Source organism: Rhyacophila brunnea, unplaced genomic scaffold, assembly GCF_057557595.1.
Source record: "Rhyacophila brunnea isolate RB1 unplaced genomic scaffold, BYU_Rbru_1.0 scaffold_12, whole genome shotgun sequence".
NCBI classification, from domain to species: domain Eukaryota; kingdom Metazoa; phylum Arthropoda; class Insecta; order Trichoptera; family Rhyacophilidae; genus Rhyacophila; species Rhyacophila brunnea.
Window position 1 is genome coordinate 13,189,547 of NW_028232774.1, and position 25,584 is coordinate 13,215,130.

General features: G+C 34.7%; 1 protein-coding gene across 1 annotated transcript; it reads right to left on the reverse strand.

Annotated features, from left to right (window-relative positions):
* Positions 1-1,166: 1,166 nt before the first annotated feature.
* Positions 1,167-22,747, reverse strand: Mtpbeta (mitochondrial trifunctional protein beta subunit). The gene is made up of 11 exons (XM_085960828.1): positions 22,562-22,747; positions 22,110-22,278; positions 19,333-19,520; positions 17,387-17,574; positions 16,632-16,806; positions 11,289-11,419; positions 10,860-10,961; positions 7,753-7,866; positions 7,579-7,653; positions 6,717-6,794; positions 1,167-2,516 (listed from the first exon to the last, which is right to left on the reverse strand). The coding sequence occupies exons 1-11, from the start codon at positions 22,629-22,631 to the stop codon at positions 2,382-2,384; spliced, it is 1,425 nt and encodes a 474-aa protein (XP_085816954.1). The 5' UTR covers positions 22,632-22,747; the 3' UTR covers positions 1,167-2,381.
* Between the last annotated feature and the right edge of the window lie 2,837 nt (positions 22,748-25,584).

A 25,584-nucleotide genomic window follows, 5' to 3' on the forward strand; every position in this document is an offset into this window, starting at 1 on the left:
GATGGCAATGGACTTATTGCTTACTCTTAGGCGGCTATTGTTGCACGTGACGAACACGCACATCTACTAGCGTCACTTGCGACACTCGCGTCTCGAAACGTCAAAATAATATTATACTCCCAGCCAGACGTATTACGCAAAATGTCATCGAACACAAGCAGAGATTGTTATACGTTGGTACCTCAGAAATATAAGTAGAAGGCGAATATATTGGATTCAGTCATAATGTTGAAGCGTTCGTCTGCCATTTTTGTTTCTTTGATGTCTCAGTTTGATGTGTTGTGTGTGGAGAGACCACTGACGTCTAGCTACTACAACAAATGTCCGCAACGAGCGCTTCGCGCAATCTCAGCGCGCGCGACCAAGAAGTTAGAAGAGTCGATCTTCGACATGTTGCATTTGTTGTTCTGTCGCATTCGACTAATCTGCGAAGCTCCATTTGGCAACGTTTGTTATGTGGATTAACGGTGACATCACATCGACGATTTCGACATGCGGTGCATGAGGCGAATTCGTCCTGGCCAAGTATCATAAATCCTAAAAAATTATTTCATATCAAAATAATTCAAAACTATTTTATAAGCCATTTGCATCTTGACAGAAAATATTCGAGCCAAATGCTTTGACCGCTGACTAGATAATTACTAATTAATTACCACATTTAAATAGCATGCTAATTATATCTAATGGCCACCTAATCGTTACGCGCTAGACGCGTCTTTAGCATCCAATGAGTTTTAAACGCAAGCCACTGGTGTGTCAATAAAAGAAAATTCTCAATTTGTAATAAAATAATAAATAAATCTATGCTCACAGTTTTTTTCACTTCCTGAATGATTTCATATTTGAGGTTTATGCCAATTGGCCTGTACAGTGACGATATATTAGTTGAGGTGTCGACGCCATATTTATTAAACAAAAAATTTCCTGAGTCACCTCCTTTCAAAGCATTGATTATATCAACTTTGTCTTTTAATGATAGTACAAAAGGTTTCTTTTAGGTGGCATATCGATAATATTCAAAATAAATATTTACATCGCGAAAATAAATATTTCAGAAAACTAACTTATGCTTGTTTTGAATAATCCGGATAATCGAGGTTCCACTACATAGAACGAAAAGCAAATATAATAATTTATTATAGAATGTAATAAAAGTATTTGAAATGGTTTGAAGCGAATTTAATTATCAAAGTTTTATTTACATAACGATAATTTTAACATGAAGAAAACACTTCCTCCAACATGACAGATACATACCTACTTAGTTTAATATCATTAAAAACAGTTCACGTAAAAAAATATTTATTCCACCATTTAGCAGTATGGAAGTTCCTATACTTTATACATTCTAATTTTCTATAGTATGACAACATAGTTCAATGCAGAAATGAGATTTAAGAGATGATAATTTATGAATATGTATTTATAATTGAACGTAGTTTTGCAGAATGTAGCCAGTACACAACAATGTCGAGCTGAGATGGCACTTTAGAAACAACATGACGTAAAATTGTAAATAGTATTTTATTTCAAGAATAATTTTTGCTATGGCCTGGCTATTTTCAGTAGAACGTAGAGAAAACCTTCTCGCATCTGATCTATATCATATCTCATTTTTTTATTTTTTATGGACTGGCTACTTTCTGCATAACTATGTCCAATTTATGTTATTGAAAGTCCTATATTTACCTAAACTCAGTTTTAGCAGGGTATAATATAATATGGGTATTATTAATTATCAGATTTGAAAACATAATCTCTTATATCAACGTCTCATAAGTCTCATCTCTGCATAGACACAAATAAAATATCTTGCCAATCGCATCTAAATGTAATTCTTACAAATTCTAAAACACAAAAATGATTGGCAATGGATGTTAAATGAGTATAAATAAATACAATTGATAAAATGGTCAAATTTGTTTTCGAATGGTTCTGATAAACATAAAATCCATCGTCAGCTGGACATAAAACTGGAAAATAATCTAAAACGTCATCGTATAACAGCACCCTTTAGAATCACTGTCACGTGCAGAGGGCACCTTACCATAATCAATTAGAAACAATTATTGGAAGACGGCTCAGGATACTTGATAACAAAGTTTTGTACTATTTCATAGAATTCGTTTTTAGCAATCCAAGATTCGTCTTTCGGCATCTTGAGGCTATATTTATATCTGTTTTAGCCATCTATATAAGCCCAGGTTGTAAAAAACAATTCCTATGAAAACAAAACTTTTATTAATTATAATTAACATCTATATAGTTAATATACAACTGAAGAAAGATATTGACTGTCATAGAAGAGCATAACCCAATGATGATGGTAGACGTTTTACTGATTTGAGCAAGATTTGACCAATTATAGTTGATTTTTTTTAGTTGGGAGTGGCATCAGGATGTCTCTCAAGAAGCATTCCGACTCCCTGTCCTCCCGCAGCGCACGCAGCGATGATTCCGAACTGGCCGTCCTCACGCACCAGACGATTGGCAGTGTGCATAGCCAACCTCACCTTTGAACAGAAAAAAATATGATTGTAAGATTATTCAGTTTGCCAACATGTGACTATTTTGCTTACCATTGACATGTATAGTCATATAGTAATATCCAAGGGCGGCTGTACCTTAAGGGTTCGTAGAGACAATCCCCACATTGTTATCATGTCAAAAATACACGTCTGACATTTGTATCATTGTCATAATATACCTACTTACAGTAGAACCTCGTTAATAAGAACATGGATAATTCAAAATTCGCCGTAATTCGAAATTTTCACGAAAAAAAGTCCCTTGAATATTATTTTCATATAAAACCATACCTTTAATTCAAATTTCGTAGTGCTGGTATATAAAAATATTCAATAAATCGTAATAAAGTACACTATTTCATGAGCCAGTCATTGAAAATTGTGACAGACTTTTCGTAAAACATCATAAATTACTTATTTTAAGAAGGTAATAATAATAATCCTGACATTTTATAACCCATTAACACACACGGCACCGGAAATTTGTTAGGCACATCTATAACGATAATTTTAATATTTTCCCCCCATACATTTCATAATTCGTAATTCGATTTTTTTTCGATTTTCGGTCCCATGGAATTCGTATTAACGAGGTTTTACTGTAATTACATGATTAAATGGATTATATAATTTAATTAATCTATCTAAACCGTCGCAATTTTATAGAGATATTTATTATTATACAAATACATAAACCAATGATTGTAAATTATGTAATAACAAAATGATGATTACGCGGTATTTAAGGGTGGACATGCTCAGCGTAGGTCAAAATGGAGCTTTTATTGTATTTTCAAAGCATGATCCTGGACATTCCTTAAACGTTGTAGATAATCTATTTATATAATTAGCCTTATTATCCTTTATATTTATTTTAAGCATTTGATGACTGCATAAAGTATTTTTATTAAATAAAATAGTATTCTTTTAAACCTCTCGCTCTAATGTTTTAGAATATAGTCATATTTCTATGCTAAAAGTAATGGCGTATTTCAAAAAAACACTATCTTATTCTTAGGTCAATAATTATTATCATTCATATCATTATTCGTAGAATGTTTATCACACTTGAATGGTCAAAGACATAGCTTATAATTAGTATCTTTAGAATTATCTTCAAATGTGATAATCTTGCCCATTTTTTTAATAATAAAATGCCTAATTCTTGTCAAATTTGGGATCACAGAGATTATCAATATAATTTTTTATCGTAAATATTTCACTATACTAATGTCGACATAAATCATACTAATGGTTTTATAAATGCGTTTAAAAATTAATAAATGTAAAAAATCTTAACACCACTGCACATGCATGTACTGAAATATGACAATATTCTAAAACATTAGAGCAAGAGGTTTAAAAGAATACTATTTTATGTAATAAAAATACTTTATGCAGTCATCAAATGTTTAAAATAAATATAAAGGATAATAAGGCTTCAAAATTATATAAATAGATTATCGACAACGTTTAAGGAATGTCCAGGATCATACTTTGAAAATGCAATAAAAGCTCTATTTTGACCTACGCTGAGCATGTCCCCCCTTAAGTACCTAATTAATTTTAATTAAATTCGCCCTATTTCACGGTGACACCTATTTACAAATTAAGAATGCTATGGTGTCTATTTGTCGCCGATCGTGGTCACTCAAGTCCCATCCCGTTGCCGTCCTTGGTCAAAACTGATAATGGTATTATTAATTAAGTTAATATTTTTAAGCACGCTTTTTAGATGTGATCAAGTAATGACTCAGATAATCATATTATTTATTCTGAAAAGTGAGTCGTATAGTATCAAAAGTAGATCTGTGCGTTATTCATCATTTCGAGAAAATGACGAAAAACGTTTTGTTGTTGGGTTTTTTAGTATTATAATACGAGGGTGGGTCAATAATTCCTTAGAAAAAAGCATTAAAACAGTTTTTTTTTTTGTATTTTTTTTTTATTTCTCAACATAATCTCCTTGGAGCTCAATACACTTGGTTAGACGTTTCTCAATTTTTTTTAAACCGTCAGAAAAATAAGTTTTCGGAAGGTCCTCAAAATAAGCATTTGTCCGATCGATGACTTCTTCATTTGAAAAAAAACGTTGTCCACTTAGCCATTTTTTTAAGTTTGGGAAAAGGAAAAAGTCACTGGGGGCTAAATCTGGCGAATACGGTGGGTGGTCGACCAATTCGAACTTCAATTCTTCAATTTTAGCCATTGATCGTAAACATGTGTGAACACGGGCATTGTCCTGATGAAAGAGGATTTTTTTCCTGTTTAGATGAGGCCGTTTTTCTTCAATTTTGTTTTTTAGCTGGTCCAATAAAGATGCATAATAATCCCCTGTTATTGTTTTTCCTTTTTCCAAATAGTCAACGAAAATAATTTCACGTGCATCCCAAAATACAGTAGCCATAACCTTACCAGCTGATTTTACGGTTTTCGCCTTCTTTGGACATGGTTTGCCTTCGCAATCCACTGCTTTGACTGTTCTTTCGTCTCGGGAGTATAGTGGTGTATCCATGTTTCATCTACAGTCACAAAGCGACGAAAAAATTCATCCGGATTGCGTTGCATGAGCGACAACAGGGCTTTAGAGGCCACCACCCTATTGCGTTTATTGTCGACTGTGAGCAAACGCGGCACCCATCTTGCAGAAATATTTTTCATATCCAATTTGTCATGTAAAATAGAAATGACGCTACCTTTTGAGATCCCTGTAACCTCAATTATCTCACTCAACTCTAATCTTCGGTCACTTAACACCATATCGTGGATTTTATTGATCATTTCTGGTGTAGTCACCTCTACAGGACGTCCTGAGCGTGGTTCATCCTTTGTTGATGTACGACCACGTTTAAATTCATTTAACCAGTTATAAATAGTTGCAAGTGAAGGAGCAGATATGCCGTGAACTAAATCCAACTCATTTTTTATATCCTTTGCTGTTAACCCTTTTATATTAAAATGTTTAATAACAGCTCTAAACTCAATTTTCTCCATTTTCCATTTTTCCATTTTCCACAAGCAAATTTTTTTTTAAATGTACGAGAAACACACAACAACCCGACCAATCTGATTGAAACTTCGCAGCATACTGAATCGGTAGTGCCGCTACATGAAAACAAACCGCTTACAGTACTAGTCGCGTCACCTGTCGGCTTTTCTAAGGACTTATTGACCCACCCTCGTAGCATTAAATATGATTCTACATTTAAAAATTAGAAATTCAATTCAAATTCAACAGTTCTACTTTTGTTTCCAAAGTATTGAACAGTTCTAATTCTGATACCAAGCCCTATTTTCCATCACAATTTTATACGACACAGATATGATTTTGATTCGAATATTATATTGCTAGGCGTACATTATGGTTAGAAGAATAATTTGGCATACTTAGTTGAATTTCGATATATTTGCGACAGTTCTACTTTTGATACTATATGACTCAAGTTACTCATTTTGTCATTAATAAAATCATATTATTATCAGTAGCTTGGTGGATAATGTATAATATGATGAAGTAGGTAAGTATGTATATTTCATAATTAATGTCTAAACCCCTCCACCTAGAAAGTCGTCGAGCCGCCACTGGTAATATATATCGACAAGAAAAGAAAACTAACTGACATATCCATCCGAAAGTGATGTAAAACTAAATAACCTTATATCATAAGACTACAGTGGCGAGGTACGCTGTTAACATCCAACATAAATAGTTCACACTAAACTTTGTCAGTCTTACTTATTTGTTTTCATTGAACTAAAAATACAAATTACAGATCGTGCTGGTTAGTTTGTAAAAATCAATTAAACCCTGCCTAAACCAAACCATCATAGCATAGGTATGATATGGGCGATCCGACAAAAATAGTGCACACTTTTTCAGTCATACTTATTTGTTTTTGTTGAATTAAACATACATATTACAGAAACTAAACCATAATAGATAAAAAATATTCTTCTATCTATAAATATCTAAAATTATTTATGAACTAATATAATTTTAGATATTTATAGACTGACGAATATCTTTGACTATTATCGATTATGGTTTGGTTACACGCAGGGTTCAATTGAATTTTAAAAATTAATCAACATCTGCAATTTGTACATATTCATAGTTAAAAGTATGACTCACAAAGTTTAGTATGTTTATTAATTTTAATTATTATGAGAATACAAATTTCTTACCCCAGTGGCACCAAATGGATGACCAATGGAAAGAGATCCTCCCCAGTTATTCCATTTGTTCATGTCAGGAGCACCCACCTGAAAAAGCATATTATGTATAACACAATTAAGTTAATCTATCGGTGTGAACAAAGATTTTAACTATAACAAGACGGAGCCCCTAATAAATTTCAGTATTAAAAGCACTTTAATAGTGGAACAACTTAACCTTGGAATTTGCACAGATTGCAATTTCTTCTACTGCGCACGAATTACACAGGGTAAATTTAATTACTGTTACCGTTATTATTTCTGACTGCTATTACATCGTTTTCTCTCACTCGGCGTCGCTCTAACTATGTCATATTTTCTGTCAAAACTATCAAACTTCACACTTATGTGGTATGTTTATAGTATAGTTGATTTGGTAGCCAGAGTAAAATTAATATTTTGCAAATTGCCGGATCAACATTGAAACATGATGGCTTGTTTACCAGCCTTCATCTTTTTGTTTGAACTTTTTGACACGATTAACATACACAAAATATCTGCACATGTTCTGCTGAATCGAGAGCTTGCCTAGTACATGAACAATTACGATTCAATTTTATTCATCTCTTACCCAATTTTTTATTGGATCGCATATACTGTATTTTTACTTGAATTGATTATTTCAATGAATCTAAAATTATTGTGTTGAAATAAATTCTTTTCAATGTTAGACAAATTGCAGGTACAGCTGGTTTTCTTTAAAGTTCTGAGCATGACAGTTTCCCAAAATGTTGTTCATTTGTTGTTTTATACTGACTTTTAATTTATGCATTCAAGAAATCTATCTATTATTCTATTAACGCAATATCTCGATGAAATGTGTTGCACATACCTTAGCCTGTTTGCCGAGGTAGTTCTGGGAGAACCAATCGGAATCCATGGCTTTGAGATTTGCCAAGATTTGACCCTAAAAAATAAAAACATCGCAAAGGTCAATCACAAGATATTGACATTATTATGTATACATTTTATTTTAAATAATATGGTCTAGCAAACATATACGTACAGCAAAAGCTTCGTGAATTTCCCAAGTGGCGATATCAGACATGGAAAGTCCGGACTTCTCCAGTACTTTTGGAATGGCATAGGCCGGTCCCAACAACAGCTGGTCAACGGGATCCTGTAACAAAAAGTTTCATCAAAGCATTAAAATCAATCAATTATAAAGGCATCCCATGCAATGCAAAATGACTTGCATCTAATTTAACCCGGCCGCCGCGTCAGTTTCAATACAGAATAAGCTCTGTCTGCGGTTCGTTTTTACGAAATGTTTTTGTTCGCTCTATCGTAATAAATACGGCAGTAAAAAATGAGTGGTCTGACATTTATTGCCTTCAAACACATAAAGATCGCTGTGACACATATAAAATAGGAATTAATTGCCCAATGCACTCAAAAATACACGAACAAATATCTCAGTAACAAAATTCTCACCCATATCATTCGTCAGCCATGCTTGCAGAACGAATTGGAGCTCTGCGACGCACTGCCCAATACGTGATATGCGTTAATTTCACGGTACAAATCAATTAATCACACACTTGAATTTTTAAACATATGCCCCTTTTGGGTGAGGAATTCACATTAATTATTTTTAATTGACACATTTAATATTTAAATCTTAAGTTTATTTTTTACAAAACTTAACAAAAAAAACACACACAATAACAGTTTTAAAAATGTTTTGTGGAGTGGTATATTTTATAGCATGGGTTCAAACATAATCCTACATCACAAGCTACGCAAACATAACGGGAAAGTGTTTGTTTTTTTTTGTTTTTCTTCGAATTGCCACACACATGACATCGACGTCGAGGCTTATCGGTATTTCTAGTTGGCGGAAGTAGCTCTGGCAAGTGTCGTGTCGCGGTTTTCGGCAATAGTCTAATTGGATTATCGCTTGTTGACGGTCTAGGTTGGGGTGTATTTGAAGGGTTGACTTTATATTTATCCACTAATTGTTTAATCACGGTAAGCTGAAACTCACCCAATGTTTGTTTACGTTCTGTTATAAATTTATACAAATAAAATGAATTTAATAAATATAAATCTATCATATGGAACGCCACTTTCTTATACCATTTGATGGACTTACGCATGCACGACAAGCTACTGAGCATCATGTCGGCTTTGTCAACTGTGCCCATATTTTTGTTGTAGTCAATGACACATTTGGGTTTTTGAATAGGCTCACCAGTCCTAAAGTTTATATTTCCCGTTGGGCCAAAAGATTCGTCATGAAGCGTGGTCAGCATGTGTACGTCTCTTCTGTCATGCCATTTTAGAGCTAAAAGGGGACTGTTGCACTTAGCTTCAGTCTCTCCCTTTTTCAATTTTTTAAAATCCGGCATCTCTTTTCGGTTTTTCCTAACCGTTCCACATGCATTGGTCATATTAGCATGGAGAAATTTAAATAGCGCCGGACTGGAGTACCAGTTATCACACCACAGTGTATGACCTTTGCCGATATAGTCATTTAGCAGTGTCGTGACGACCGCACCAGAAATTCCCAAATTGTGTATGTCCTCTATATCGGTCCCTTCTCCACAATAAATAATGAAGTCTATAATGTATCCAGTGAGAACATCACACAGGACGAACATTTTTATTCCAAAGCGATGGCGTTTAGATGGGATAAACTGCTTAAAAATCAATCTACCTTTAAAAACTATGATGGATTCGTCGATACACAGATTCTGGTGTGGTATCATTGACTCTCTGAATATCTTTCTCGTGTGTTCCAATAGTAATCTAATTTTAGCGAGTCTGTCTGGGGTGGTTGTAGTTACATTGGGATCAGAAAAATGCAGCATCTGTAAAATAAGCTGGTAACGATCCCTGGGCATTATATTACCAAAAATATCTGTGTGCAAGTACGGGTCGGTACTCCAATGCTCTTCTATTGATGTGCGCTTATTTCTCGTCATCAGCATGGATACAGCAAAAAACGTATAGAGTTCCGGCACAGTAGTATCTTCCCAATTGTGTGACCGCGATTTTGGTCCAAGGTTGGTCACATTGTATGTAAAATTAAAAAAAGTGTTTGTTTGGTTTACAATTTTTACCATAATATCACCATTTAAAAAATGTTCAAAAAAGAGACACTCGGGAGAGGTTTCATCTAAGTCATTCGATGTCACGCCAGATCGAAAATCATCAAAATCATGAATAATAGGAATATGAGGCCCCGTTCTCCAAGATCGTAAGAATTCAATAGGCTCTTCGATATCACGCTCCACATCATCTGCATCGCGGGCACTGTCCTGTTGGTCCAATTCGTCTTCAGACATGTCGTAATCCGAGCCCAACTCTTCAATCACGATTGCTCCTATATTTACATTTTCTTCCGCCATTTTTAAGCACAAATATTTTTTTTAAATTCGACAAAAAATTTGAATTGTTTTTAATAAGTTTTTTTACGCTGACAATAAACACGAGTTCAAACACACACAAGTAATTAAAACCAGACGTACACACGCCAGTTATTAATATCAGTTTAAAATTTCACTCAAAGTACGGACACAAAAGTACAAAAACGTAATTATAATAATCGCGGTCAACACACAACTTAAATATAAATGTTTTTACAATGTTTTGTCGAAAGTTAATAAACATATAATTGTTTTAAAATCAGTTTTCAATTACAATGCTCGAAAATACGACACACATAAAAGATGTAACGCGTTCGCGACAAAGATCAACACAATATTGACTCCTTGCACAGTCCTAGCCGCGAGTGATGTAAATGGCTTACTGCGCAGGCGTCGAAAATCGCGCGCTCCTTCAAATCGAAATGTGCCTGCCGGCGAAACTCGATAAATCGTAAGGGTTTGAAACATCGATGATTATGATATTAAAATAAAATATTTTCGAAAAAGTTATGTAGGTGGCAGTAGGCGGATGAATCGGGCTATTTTCTAATACAATTCTCAGTGTCGTATGAATAATATTTCCTGCCTTATCGACAGGTCAAGGTTTGCGTATCTGACCGCTATACGGTCGCCCACTTGTTACGTACTAGCTGTATCCTACTGGAATACGGTCGCCTGGAAAGGGTTAATCATCACTTTAAAGATAGTAAAAACATTTAATCAATATAAAGGATTCATTTACCTGTGAAACATACACAAAGTCCCTGAGGTAAGCTTTGGGCTTCAGTCCCAGCTGCTTGGCCTTAGCCTCCGACATGATCAAGCATGCTGAAGCTCCGTCCGTCTGGAAACCAAATTTCAACAAATAACTTAATTATATTTTCGTTGATGCATGTATTGATAGAATTGCAATCGTTCTGACAGAACTCGTCGATATTATTAAATAAGGAATAGTAGTTATTCTTGAATTCAACCTCGGGATTTCAAGATTAGGTTTTGACAATGCCGGGATAATAATAATATGGTCATTAACGCATTATAAAAAAGAGCCAGAAGAACAAGCAAGATTTATGTAAGTTATACATAATTTGGGATACCTCAGAAACATACCTATTAGAAAAATATTTTTTAAGGTACGGAACAGGACTAAAGTATAGGAAAGTACGCTTACAAGATATGAAGAGTTGGCAGCTGTGACAGTGCCGTGCGGCTTAATGAAGGCCGGCTTCAATTTGGCCAACTGCTCCGAAGTGGACACTCGAATGCCGTTGTCTTTTTCCACCAGTTTGTCACGACCATCAACTGAAAGCACATACATATGTATTAAATACAAAATAACAGGTTATGTCAGTGGTTTAACCTTTTTATCGCGACATAATTTCGCTCATGTACTTGTTCGGGCGCGCTGCGATTTTTACGATTCATAAATCATACCGAAACGTCATTAAAAATGTACCTAAAAATCCACTGAGTGGCTCTAGCTATAATAAAACATTCCTTTTAATTTTACAGCATGTGAAAATAAACAAAAAGATCGTAAATTAAGCAACAGAGCTTTAAGAAATTCTGTCATACATAATAAAGCACGCTTGGAGTACATACCGCAGAGTGAAGTGGCCTCTATGATACCGGATAAGTGGTAGACACTTGCGCCGATGATTAATGTTCACACGTTTTTTAACACCAACACAGAACGCACACAATCGTTATTGTTATATTATTTCCTTACAACTTGGTCTCATATTTCAGTCACACCTAATTAATGTTTATGGCTTAACTATATTTCAAAAATTGATTTTGTCATGGTAGTCATAAAAACAGGGCACAGAGCATAAAGCGACATCACATGCTTCACACATAATGTTCGTCATTTTTCTTTTTTTATCTTTAGTAGTTGAAGCAATACACACACGACATCTTCGATATGGTTTTGTTTTATTTACTGTTGGAGGAATTTTACGGGGTAAATGTCTTAGGAGTTCTGTTTTTAAAATTCTTTTTGGGTTATTAACTACACGAGTAGTTTGTGATGTCGATGGTCTTGAGGCACTGCCATATGTTTCGATTAATTGCCGGATTACGTTTAATTGAAATTCAGCTAAACTAATTTTTTTACCGGTGATAACTTTGTAAAGTATGCTACTATTTAATAAAAATAAATCTATGATGTGGAATCCAACCTTTTTATACCACTTAAGACTCTTTCGCATACACGAGAGTCTGCTCAACATCATGTCAGCTTTGTCTACCGTGCCCATATTTTTATTATAATCCACAACGCATTGTGGTTTTATAATGGGTTGTCCTGTGGCCCTATTAATTTTATCTGTCGGTACCATGGAGTCATCGTGCATGGTACTGATCATATGCACTTCCCGCCTATCATGCCATTTTAACACGAGCAATGGGCCACGGTTAAGAGATTTTACTTGTCCTTTCTTCAGTTTATCAAATTTTGGCATTGACTTTCGTGTTTTACGTACCGTGCCGCAAGCATTTGTCTTTTTTTTATGTAGAAACTGAAATAATTCTGGGCTGCTGTACCAATTATCACAAAATAGTTTATGCCCTTTACCAAAATAATCCTTCATCAAAGTGGTGACAACAGCCCCAGATATTCCCAAAAGTTCACTATCACTTATTTCGGTTTCTACACCACAATAAATAATAAAGTCTAAAATATAACCGGTTTCCACATCACAAATCACAAATAATTTGATTCCAAACCTATGTCTTTTTGACGGTATAAATTGTTTGAATATTAATCTCCCTTTAAAAACAATGATACTTTCGTCGATGCAGAGATTTTCGTTTGGTAGCATTGTTTCTTTGAATATTTTTCTGCAGTGGTCAAGAAGTGAGCGCACTTTATAAAGACGATCTCCAGTAGGGATTTGGGTATCAGAGTAATGTAGCATTTGTAGAATCAACTCATACCGATCTCTTATCATAGTTTGGCCAAATATTTTAGAATTTAATAATGGATCAGCACTCCAATGTTCTTCAATTGTGAGATGGCGATTTCTTGTCATCAACATTGATACAGCATAAAAAACATACATCTCTTCTGGGCATGTACGAGGGTGGGTCAATAAGTCCTTAGAAAAGCCGACAGGTGGCGCGACTAGTACTGCAAGCGGTTTGTTTTCATACAGCGGCACTACCGATTCAGTATGCTGCGAAGTTTCAATCAGATTGGTCGGGTTGTTGTGTGTTTCTCGTACATTTAAAAAAAAAATTTGCTTGTGGAAAATGGAAAAATGGAAAATGGAGAAAATTGAGCTTAGAGTTGTTATTAAACATTTTAATATAAAAGGGTTAACAGCAAAGGAAATAAAAAATGAGTTGGATTTAGTTCACGGCATATCTGCTCCTTCACTTGTAACTATTTATAACTGGTTAAATGAATTTAAACGTGGTCGTACATCAACAAAGGATGAACCACGCTCAGGACGTACTGTAGAGGTGACTACACCAGAAATGATCAATAAAATCCACGATATGGTGTTAAGTGACCGAAGATTAAAGTTGAGTGAGATAATTGAGGTTACAGGGATCTCAAAATGTAGCGTCATTTCTATTTTACATGACAAATTGGGCATGAAAAATATTTCTGCAAGATGGGTGCCGCGTTTGCTCACAGTCGACAATAAACGCAGTAGGGTGGTGGCCTCTAAAGCCCTGTTGTCGCTCATGCAACGCAATCCGGATGAATTTTTTCATCGCTTTGTGACTGCAGATGAAACATGGATACACCACTATACTCCCGAGACAAAAGAACAGTCAAAACAGTGGATTGCGAAGGCAAACCATGTCCAAAGAAGGCGAAAACCGTAAAATCAGCTGGTAAGGTTATGGCTACTGTATTTTGGGATGCACGTGAAATTATTTTCGTTGACTATTTGGAAAAAGGAAAAACAATAACAGGGGATTATTATGCATCTTTATTGGACCAGCTAAAAAACAAAATTGAAGAAAAACGGCCTCATTTAAACAGGAAAAAAATCCTCTTTCATCAGGACAATGCCCGTGTTCACACATGTTTACGATCAATGGCTAAAATTGAAGAATTGAAGTTCGAATTGGTCGACCACCCACCGTATTCGCCAGATTTAGCCCCCAGTGACTTTTTCCTTTTCCCAAACTAAAAAAAATGGCTAAGTGGACAACGTTTTTTTTCAAATGAAGAAGTCATCGATCGGACAAATGCTTATTTTGAGGACCTTCCGAAAACTTATTTTTCTGATGGTTTAAAAAAAATTGAGAAACGTCTAACCAAGTGTATTGAGCTCCAAGGAGATTATGTTGAGAAATAAAAAAAAAATACAAAAATAAAACCTGTTTTAATGCTTTTTTCTAAGGAATTATTGACCCACCCTCGTATCATACCAGGCATGGATCCTTGCATTCGGAGTGTGGGCTTGTGTGTTGAGCATATGGTTGTGGTAATTATTTGTATGGTTAACTATGGTATTCATTATTGTTTTGTTAAGAAAATGACGAAAAAATTCCATTTCTGTGGAATTTTCATTGAGCTGTACACTAGGGTTAACGCCTGAGTTGAAACTATCAAAATCGTATGTGATCGGCACGAAGGGACCCGCAGTCCACGATTGGAGTAAACTGTCTGGTGCTGCACTGGTAGACGGTTCAGCCACTCCTTCATCACTGCCTATATTGGAAGGCTCGTCAACATCGTCGGGATGTTCTACTAGCGCAGCTTCTTCATTATCACTTTCCATCTCATAGTCCGAATCCAAACATTCAACATCAGGGATAGACATTTTTATTTAAACACTAAATATGCTATTATAACTTAACAGTTTTGAGGAAATTTAAAGTTTTAATTCACTACACAATAATATTAAATTTTATTCTTAGTTCTTTATTCGACTAAAATGAGAAGAATTTTAATCATCACTTTCCTTGAAATAAAAATGAGTGGCCGTGAATTTTGAAAATCTATTCTACATTTTTTAATTTAAATTTAAATATTTTACAGATTATTATTTACTTATTCTCAATTTTTCGTATGTATTTCCATACAGTACAAAAGATTTATTATAGGAATTTTAAATTATTTATGTGTTAATAATTTCGTTTTCACTTTACAACCACTGATTTAATTCATAAAATCACTTTTCATTTAAAGAATTAACGCACATAATTAATTATTAACAGAATGGCGCATCAATAATAATTTTATAGAAAACCGTAAAAAACTTTGAAATGTATCAATCACAACACGAAAGCAATCGACTGTTGAAAATTATCACCGCACTAGCCGATTTCATGTATGAGATCATTAACATCAATTCGCGCCGGCGCAAATTGCGCAAAGCAACTAGCGGTAAATTTTGAAACCAATCATTGGAAATCTGTTTTACTCCAATATCGACAGGGTATGTGTCTTTGCTTAATTTCGAATTATCTAAAAAGTCTTATTGAAAAAAAGTCACAGATGTCAGTAAAGGAATAACCCAGCTAGTTTTTCAAACAAATTTCGACTGTATTACTCGCCGAATTACGAAAATACGGAGGTAGAAACTTATGGGCACTTCTGGATGCCCTTAGCGGTGAACGGTTTAACTATCATGGGCATTTCTAGATGCCGTTAGCGGGAGGAGGGTTAAAAGCCATTTTTAGTTTCACGGCGCCCTAAAAAAGTATAATTTGTGTACATACAGTACTCTCTCAGTAATCCGCCACCCCAAAATCCAGCCAAGTGTCCAATTAGTGAAAGCGGCATATAGTGTATACATACAATATATGGTAAAAATTAAAACAGGTATTCCGCAAAAATAGTTTTTTTTTTGAGAAATTAGTACTTGAAAATTTTCCACCTCAAATTACAGTGTTCTTTATCAGAATCAGTTATTTTTGCGTGTCAATCTATGTGCAGTATTTTTTGATGTAAATCATCCTATATTTTACAAGCTTACCTGCGCAAACCGGTTTGTATCGGAAAGCCCGTGTGTATGGATGGGAAAACTGTAGCTCGCGCAAACTGACAAGTGTTCCGTATTTTTTGCACAAACTATACCGCGCAGGCAAGTCGCTGCCGTCTAACTGACGCAATAGGGGGGGATACTTGCGGTGTCAAACTTTCGCATTGCATGCCTACACACTTAAACAAGATTAATTGAAAAATCACCAAAATGACAGCCGTGCCACAATCGGCTACGATTTTCACACTCATACGTATGACTTTGGCTGTCACGAGTAGATAAGAAAGCAGACTATACAGCCTCTTGTCAAAAGTGAAAATGTAGTATTGGATCTGACTTAGTCATGTACTACAGGGGTCTGAAGTGTCTTAACTTAGCCCACATCTTTTTCAAGCATTCTGTAAGGCAGCTAAAAACCATTTGTAGTAGCTAAATGTAGCTACCGGATGTGATGCGACATATGAAGATAGGGATTCTAGTAGGCACACAATCGGTGTTCGTATGGTCTACCTACAGAGTCGACATAGACTACGAAAGTACGAAGAGTGGAGATGTTGTATACGGACCTTTGACTGGTATGACATCAGTGAAGTATCCGGACTCGGCTGCTTTGTAGGCGAGTGTGTGGGAGCGCAGCGCATATTCGTCTTGCTCGAGTCGCGTGGCACCAAACGCGGCAGCCAAACGGTCAGCTGAGCATCCCATCGTTTCGTTTGTTGAAAACTCCGCTACAGCTGGGAGCTAATAATTCAATTATTATAAATATAGTAGTTGTTAAAAAAAATTCTTTTTCATGTTCTGAATCCATTTTATTATTAATCAGAGTGCTTTCCTAAATAGATGAAATACATTGTAAGGTTTTTAATGGAAAACATTATTTCAGAACATTGCAAAATAAAATATCTAACAAAATTGGCTGTTTCACATTTTTACTTTGTAATATAGAACAAATTGAAATCCTTGGCTCTGAAAAGGTATATTCTGATTAAAAAAATGTGTTAAGAAACCTCTTTGGGAGGCAGCCAAGATCCACGTCGAATTCAATTCAAGTCAATGGAAAAATAAATTATCACTTGTATTACGACTAAGTATGAATATTTTAAAACAATCTATGATAATTCAAGAATTACGATCAAATACCTACTTTGAACACTGAACCTCTTGAAAAAATATTATAATGTATAATTAAATTTCAATTGGGGATTTTTTTTTTTTAACAACTTTTGCAAAAAAAAACATATAGCCGGTTACGAAGGCAAAACTAGAATATGTATTTTATTCTTCTGACAGAATTCAAATCTGGTCTCTGCTAAGTTATCACCTCTGGCATGAAGAATCCTGGCCGGAGACTAGCCACGAGCTGCAGGCGCTGCATTGGAGTCTTGGCTTTATTGGCGCGCAGCAACAGTGAGCGCATCTTGCGGCTGTGTCGGATGGGCACGTCCGACATGAACTCTACTCCTCCCGCTACGATCACGTCATAAGCTCCGCACGCGATCATGCCGATACCTGTGTATAATTACATCATCAGCATCGACAAACATTCCGCCAAAGAGATTAAACTTAATAATATTCCAGGAAACTTTTAGTATTTTCTTGGTGAACGGTCGAGGCAAAACCAACTGGTGGGTAGTTGGCAAAAAATTTAATAGACTAAGTAGGTACTATAAAAATAAAACAACAAAAAATATTGTTATTTATTTAACAAACTGCGGCCTTTCCACTGAGAAATAACAGTAAAGAAAATTAATTATGTATTGTACATTAATCATTTGTCTTAGTAACTACACTATGGACGACCGTATCCCCCACTTAGGAGCAAACACTGATTACTTAGTAACATCTTATCGATGAGAGTTTTGTACTAATCCATACAAATCAGTTTTAGCAAGGTGCGTTTCGCCTTTTGGCATCTTTAGGCTCCTGATTCCAAACGGTGAAATTCGTATTACTAAAACTAGCTCATATGGAATAGTATAATATAATCATTCATTGAAAATTAAATTCAATTGCCAACAAGTCCTCAGTCGATAGTATTAATTACGTTTTCTTCAGTTTTACTTATATAATAAATTCACATTCAAATTCAGGGTTTACAAATTGTGTCCCGTGTGGGCCAATTGTATCCCACTTGGGTTTTAATGTGTCTCGCGAACGAGAATCTTGATAATTTTTTTAACATAAAAAAAAGCCAGTCAACTTTTATAATATTTTATCTGAATATTATTTTTCCTAGTATGGAATATCACAAATTACTTTTAATATAACCTTCAATGAAAATAAATGGTCAAACATTTTAATATACAGTCGAACTTGGTTATTACGAGGAAGGTGGGACCGACTGAATTTGCTCTTTATAAGCCTTACTCGTTATAACAGAGAATAGGTATTTTTAAATGATCGGTCATATAACACAAAAAGTCGAAAACAAAAAATCTGAAAGCCATCGTAAAAATCAAGCATGGCATTCATAAACTACAAAAGTGATTTATTGTAATGAACGCTGGTAGGTACCTACTTACTTCACAAACCTTGAATTTTTTACTTATTTAAACCATATGCGTGGATACTTTTTCAATATTGTCGGCGAAAACACCAATTAGGTAAGTACTTAGATACTTAACTAGTGTCATAAACGTAATCCGATTCTGGCGGCATCGGTCTACGGTCGGATTTTATTGCTTAGGGTCGAAATATTTTAAAACGATCGACACATTAACAGTTTTAACAGAAAATTTTTGACGATATTTTAGCTCGGTATATCCGATAAGTTGCTCGTTATAACAGTGAATAAATGTATCATAAACTAAAATGTCAACGAATGTTTCCTCATTACATCCAAGATCTCGCTATATCCGTGATCGTAATAACCAAGTTTGACTGTATGTGTAAACATTCGCATGTATAAAGGGAAGAGAGATACAGGCAAGGTCGAAGTTATGTGTGTGTCACTACTGGCATCATCTGTGTTTAAATAACAGAAATTTGAATTGAAAATATAAATTTACAGTAAATATTTTCAAAAAGAATGTGAGGCTGACCAAATATTTTCGATTTTAAAATTAGCTCTTTATGAACCCCTGGCATAGAAGAAGATTGCATTTTATAGTTTTTTTTTTTTCAATTAAGATCTTTCACACGCAAGAATAGATTTCCATTTCCAGTTTGCTTTATTTTTATTAGAAAGACATATAATATGGGAATGCGCCCAGTACTGAGGAGATTGACTATCTAATCCAATAAACAGATCCAGCATAAATGTGTGACCTGTGGTGATGGCTTGGTTGGAGCTGATACAGGCCATGGTGACAGTGTGAGCGGGCGTCTTGTCACTGAAGCCGGCAGTGATGGCCGCCTCCCTCGCAATGTTGCTCGTCTTCACTTCCTGGATTACCGTACCATACACTATGTACTCCACCAGATTCTTGTCCAGCCCCGTCTTCTGCAGAAGACCCCTGCAACATTAATTTGTAATAATAAATCAACATCAAAGATAATATTATGCATCAACTGCAAGAAAAATTTGGTGGTAAGATAAGATAATTATTATAATACACATACCATTTCTTATTACTTACTCATGAACATGAAATTTTATAAATATTTGAGTATTAGATGTATTTTTTATTATTGTTTTAAAATATTCTTTACTTATTGATGCCATTCAGATGATCTGGCGGTGCTCAAGCATATTTGCGACATTTTAAGTGAATAAAACTTAAAATAAACGTTGAGAAGACTAACTACTTAAGGATGTCAAAGAAGAACAGACATCCAAGAAATATTTTAGTACGCAATTCGATATATGAAAATGTTTCTGTTTCTTTAAGTATTTGAGAACCAAGATCTCCAAAATGGACAAAAAACAAAATGAACCTCGAACTCATCACCAGACTGAAAAGAATCTATTCAGGTACAAAAGTTGCTGTCCAATACGACGAAACTCCGAGTATACAACATGACCGTGAAACCGTTAGTTATGTATGGTAGTGAAACCTGAAGCCAACTGGAGAAACAGGAGAAAGCTATAAAAATATTCAAGAATAAAATTCTCCAGAAAACAATGCATCGATCAGTAAAGAGTGATATATTCTTAAGGCTATACTTCAGCTGAGGCATTGTCTAAAAAGATTGTGAAAAGGCGATGCGCGGATTGTGCAAATGATGCGAGCCGAACAAAATATAATTTGTCATAAAAATTCAACATGCGTCCATTTAATGTTATGTTTATTGTTATATTGGTAATAATAATAGTAAGTATATTCATTGACATGTTTTTTTTTCAAGTACGTACATGCATAACGTTTTTTAGTCATCTTTACACGATTTAAGAATATATTCCACCGACGCCATCACAAAACAAATTAACGTGCTCACACCTCGACTGTGGGTCTCCGATTGGCGACGAGTGCCAAATTTCATCCCACCTACTGTTGAAAATTATTTGCCGTTTCACTGATGTATGCTCTTAAATCTTGTGAAAAAAAATGGTTAGTGGATTATTAAGTGCAAGTACATTAAAACAAAAATTTGGAGAGATCCTTACGTCGTCTAGGAATTAAGGTAATTGAATCATAATGGTTGGCGATATTAACGAAATTTGATAAATATCTTGGAAGCATAGTTATTGGTTCATTTCATCATGATCAGGTATAATAAAGGTGGCTAAATTTGGGAACATACATCGTTTGGAGTCACGCCCTGCGCCAATATTTTTTTCTAACAAGTATATTTCTGCGGGTTCTGAATTATATACATTCTTAATAATTCATATATTATCTTAAAAAGTAATTAAAATAAAAAGAAAAAATTTGTTAGCATTAATGCGGATGATCGAAGTAAAACAGTTTGAAGTGGCTAGTTTTAGGTGTCACAAGAGAATGATGACAATAAACTTTATTTAATTAACCATAGACAATAAAATAAATGTATGGCATATGAGTGAATAATAAGTGTGGCTAAAGTATATAATTAATATTATTCCAACAAAATTAAATTGAATAAACAAATATAGGTAAATTTTCTTCAATTATGCACAGGATCCATGTTATAATATAACCATTAAAAAAAACTACTACATAATATGACTAGCAAAACCTTACATCATAATTATTTATCTATCTACGGTATTAAGCCAAGTCCAAGTTATCTCATTGGACATTGATACTGGTCGTTAAGAAAATATGTTCAATTTGTCAATTTTTATATTTGTTTCCGCAAGGGTGATGAATGAATGTCGTTGATGCATGTGGAATGCGCATTTCCAGTTTAAATTCTTTTCCCACAAGACAAACGTAAAACCAAAACGGATCAGAATGTGGTGAAACAATTAACATCAGCTTTAACTGCTGTCAAAATACTCAGAACCTCATGCATGAAATGCCATGGATTATTAAACGCAACTTCACCATGTATCGGCTATTTAACGGATAGCGAAAAAATGTAAACAAAGCTGCGAGTTAGACTAGTGACGTATACATCTGCCTCTTCACCTGAAAATCTGACATGTCATTTTTTAACCAGAAATTAAATAAATAGCTTTCAATATCATTTAAGCACTTACTAATTTAATGTAATATTCCTAACTACAATATAATAAAAAAAATTTAAGCCATTTGTAGTGTCAAACACACTAGATTGAATGCCATAATATGGCATTATATTATATTACAAATTATATTATAATTATGACAGTTGCATATTTTCTAAGCTAGATGCTTATTCAAATATACTAGATCTAGCAAGAAAAAGGATAAGTCTGCAATGCTGCATCCATGTGTGAACAATGTTTTCCATCTGTGACGGAATACAAAAAAACATGGGACTTGCATCAAGACATTTAATAATATGATATTATCGAAATGTTGATATAAACAATTTATTCTGTCGACAATTTACAAATAGGTACACCATTTTTTTTGAATTATCCCTTAAAGCATTTGTAAATAAATGGTAAAATGATATTAAATTTGAAGCCATGCAAAGCCACACTTCCCTGCTACACAATACAATTACTATTCTGATTAAAATAAGGAACTTCTTACAAAAGAGCGTGTCTGGCGAGGTCATGAGGCATGAGCTTGCTGTAGTCGGTAAAGGAGAGTAGGAAAGGAGTCCTCACTCCATCCACAAGGACCACATTCTTTCCAGTTTTATCAACGACACTCTTTTTTTGGTACAAAGCTGTTCCTGATGATAGACTCCTGGCTCCAGCTACAAAACATAAATGATTACAGAAAATCTTACCAGGTTCAATCATTGTCATCTTTCTTCAAATTTCTTTTTTAGCACAAACATTGCTACCAGCAAAATGATATAATTTCATAGATATTCTTATGACAGAAGTATGAGGAATAACTTGGGTCAATATTTGTTTGTACATTGCACTTAGAACCCGTTAATTTTGACATATTACCTACTAAATTTCAATTTAATTTGTGGATTGATTATTTTGCACTAGTTAGATAGAATACGTCACAATAATTTAAGCACTTACCATATTTGATGGAAGCCGGTGAAAGTCCGAGAGGAACCTTCAAGAGGTTTTTTGTGATAAACGATGCCATTTTTGTGCAAGGTCTGGTCTGGCGATAAAGAAAATAAAATCAACGCACTGTTACAATAATTTTAATTAAGTTATCGAATAGTTGACGATGGACTCTGACCTGTCAGTTTGGGATATGTGTTGCCAAGTTCCAATTATTTCATTATTCAGTATTGCCACATACAATTTAATTAAGAGGCCTCAAATTTTCCACGTCATATCTTCTTTCCAATTTCAAAATTCGCAAATTTCACAAAAAGTGAACATCCAAAACTATGAAGAAAATAAATAGCGAATCCATCATGAAGTCTGTTTTTTTTTCATTTTACAAGCAAAATTGCGCCTCGAATGCAATGTAGGTATTGGAAATATACTAAAATTCTATCTAGGTTAGCTGGAAAAGAAGATGAAATTTCAAAAACAATGGCCTTGGACCCTTGGAGTCTCTACAAAGGCTGTAGAGCATACAGATAAAGTGGTAATATTAGATGAAGAAAATGCTGCTAGAAGAAAATAAATAACCACTACAAGTACCTATGAGTATGTAGGTTGAGGCGGCCAAATACTCACACAGAGCATTCAAAAAAGGAACACCTGTAAAAGAATACTGTATTCTTTAGAAATTCAGCAATACACACAATCTTCCGTATCTGTGTCGCACCAACTTTGGCTGAGAGACCTTGCCTATACATAAGGACTGATTATTTATTTAAATATTATGTATATTTTTATGCTTTAAACATATTGTGTATACACCACAAATGAGGGTTTTCAAATCTCAGGTGATTAAACAAATTTGGATTTGATTATAAGGGGCTGGCCGGGTGACTATAACCATACCAGTTAAAATAAGGGTGCAAATCAATGAGGTTTGATTTTTTCACTGCACTAATGAAGACATTCTTACAAATGAGAATCATACATTGCCCACCATCAGTTTGGGCAAACTTAATATAAAATTTCGTTGGCTGAAAACCACTTCATATTAATCAGTCGATACCTCATTGGTTGCATACCGTTTAATAATACCGACAATCAGGAAATGTGTAGGTCATCAAATCTATGTGAATCTAAAGGCCATAGACTAATATACTATGCTAAAGGCCTATCCTATATAATGAATCAATGGTGCAAATCAAGGCCTGAACAAAAACGATGCATGAGTGCGAGTGAGAAAGTATTCGGCACACTTATAATCTCTGTGACACGCGCTAGAGTAAGATAAAAGGTCTACATATGTTTTAGTTAGTTTCCAAAAGTATCGCTGACAAATCGCGGTGAATCGCTTCACGTAGCGTCGTAGCTCGTGTTGCTAAATTGCTATTTTTTGTGTTAAACATAAAGTCAGTGGTAAATATTTTTAGTTAATTAAGTAGGAAAGATGGTTCTGTGTGTTGTATTAAAATATGGTAGCCGTACTGATAAGCAAGAAGATGGTATTACGTTTCATAGGTAAGTTGATACATGTTCGTGATAATTTATTTGTATATTATTATATATTTTAATATCAGTGACCTAGTGTTTCTTTAAAATGACTTAAATTATGGATATCTTTACCTAATGGTTGCATTTTGACCGCTTAAAAATACTATATAACGTAAAAAAATAGAAAATTATATTTTAATTCTCAGCGTCTAGTGCGAGCACTACCGAAATGGTCTATAGTCTCGAACATTTGTAGACGAATGCGTTCGCTCACTCACAAACCAAACGCATGGCACGCAGCTTCATTTAGCAATGCAACGGGTGGCGTCTAGATGTATCTATAGTCTATGGTGCAAATCCTATTCCTCCTGTTCCTTGCTTAACTATAACAATGAATTTTTTTGACACTGTTGAGAAATGTATTATCTTCTTTAAGTCATTCATGGTCTAATGACAACAATCTTGAATCCAATCACATAATTATTCAATTGGCCGGTGACATGTGAATTTGTACGTATTGCATTTTGCCATAGCACTTCATCGTGAACTGTCCGTATAGCAATGAGATCAAAAAATTATAAGGTGTTCGTGGAGCATTGACGGTAATAATGCTGTCATTATTAACAGATATTTGATAGATACGAGACTTGATACTTACATGCACCTACCAGAATTTTATGATTGTATTTCTAATTAACTTACTTACCACCATGGCCCCCTTGATGCCACCAAGGATCTTTGGATCACGTATAGCGCCTGTACACGTCCATGGAATTACTGTCGGCAATAGTGGTTATTTTAAAATATCGTGACAATAACTGTCTACACGTAAAAGTGCTGACTGTCTCTCCAATCTCATTCTTCAGGAGTAAGCGAGACGCGATGTTGTCATTTTATACTACGATTTGACAGGACGTATTGAAAATCGGTTAACCTCAAATGAGTGTTTGTTTTTTTACTGTCAGATTCGCCATTATCGTTCCACTGCGTAGGCGCAATCTTACTTGCGCGTAATAAATCAGCACAATTCGGAAGCTTCCAAACTTGTTTGATTCATGCACGCAATCTTGCCAACTGCAGGATAATGCATGTTTCCCCATACATTTTCTTACTGTGCACAGTAAATCTATGCACGTGTAAACGGGGTATAACCTATTGCTATGATTAAGGGCAGTGTTATGCTCTACAATTCTATAAGGGAAGTATTATTTAAGTATACTTATCAATCATCATATCACATACGATTTTAACGCACAACCACATAATTTAAAATATTTAACAGACCTGAAGCACCGCAGGCGACTTTTTTTTAGTATTAGAGTAAATTTGTGATGTGTGTTAATCTCACTTAGCTGGTCGACCTGCTACTCCGGGCCCCCAGGCTAGTGCCTTGTTAGCCCCCCCTCCCTTGTGGCGGCCATGCCTGCCGTTATTTTCTTGTCTTTCAGTGGTTTTCATATATGTGATATTTCTTTTAAGTGTTCTACTTAGACATGAATTTGATCTCAATTTTCACAACTACAAATTTCCGGACACGCATTTGGTTACAA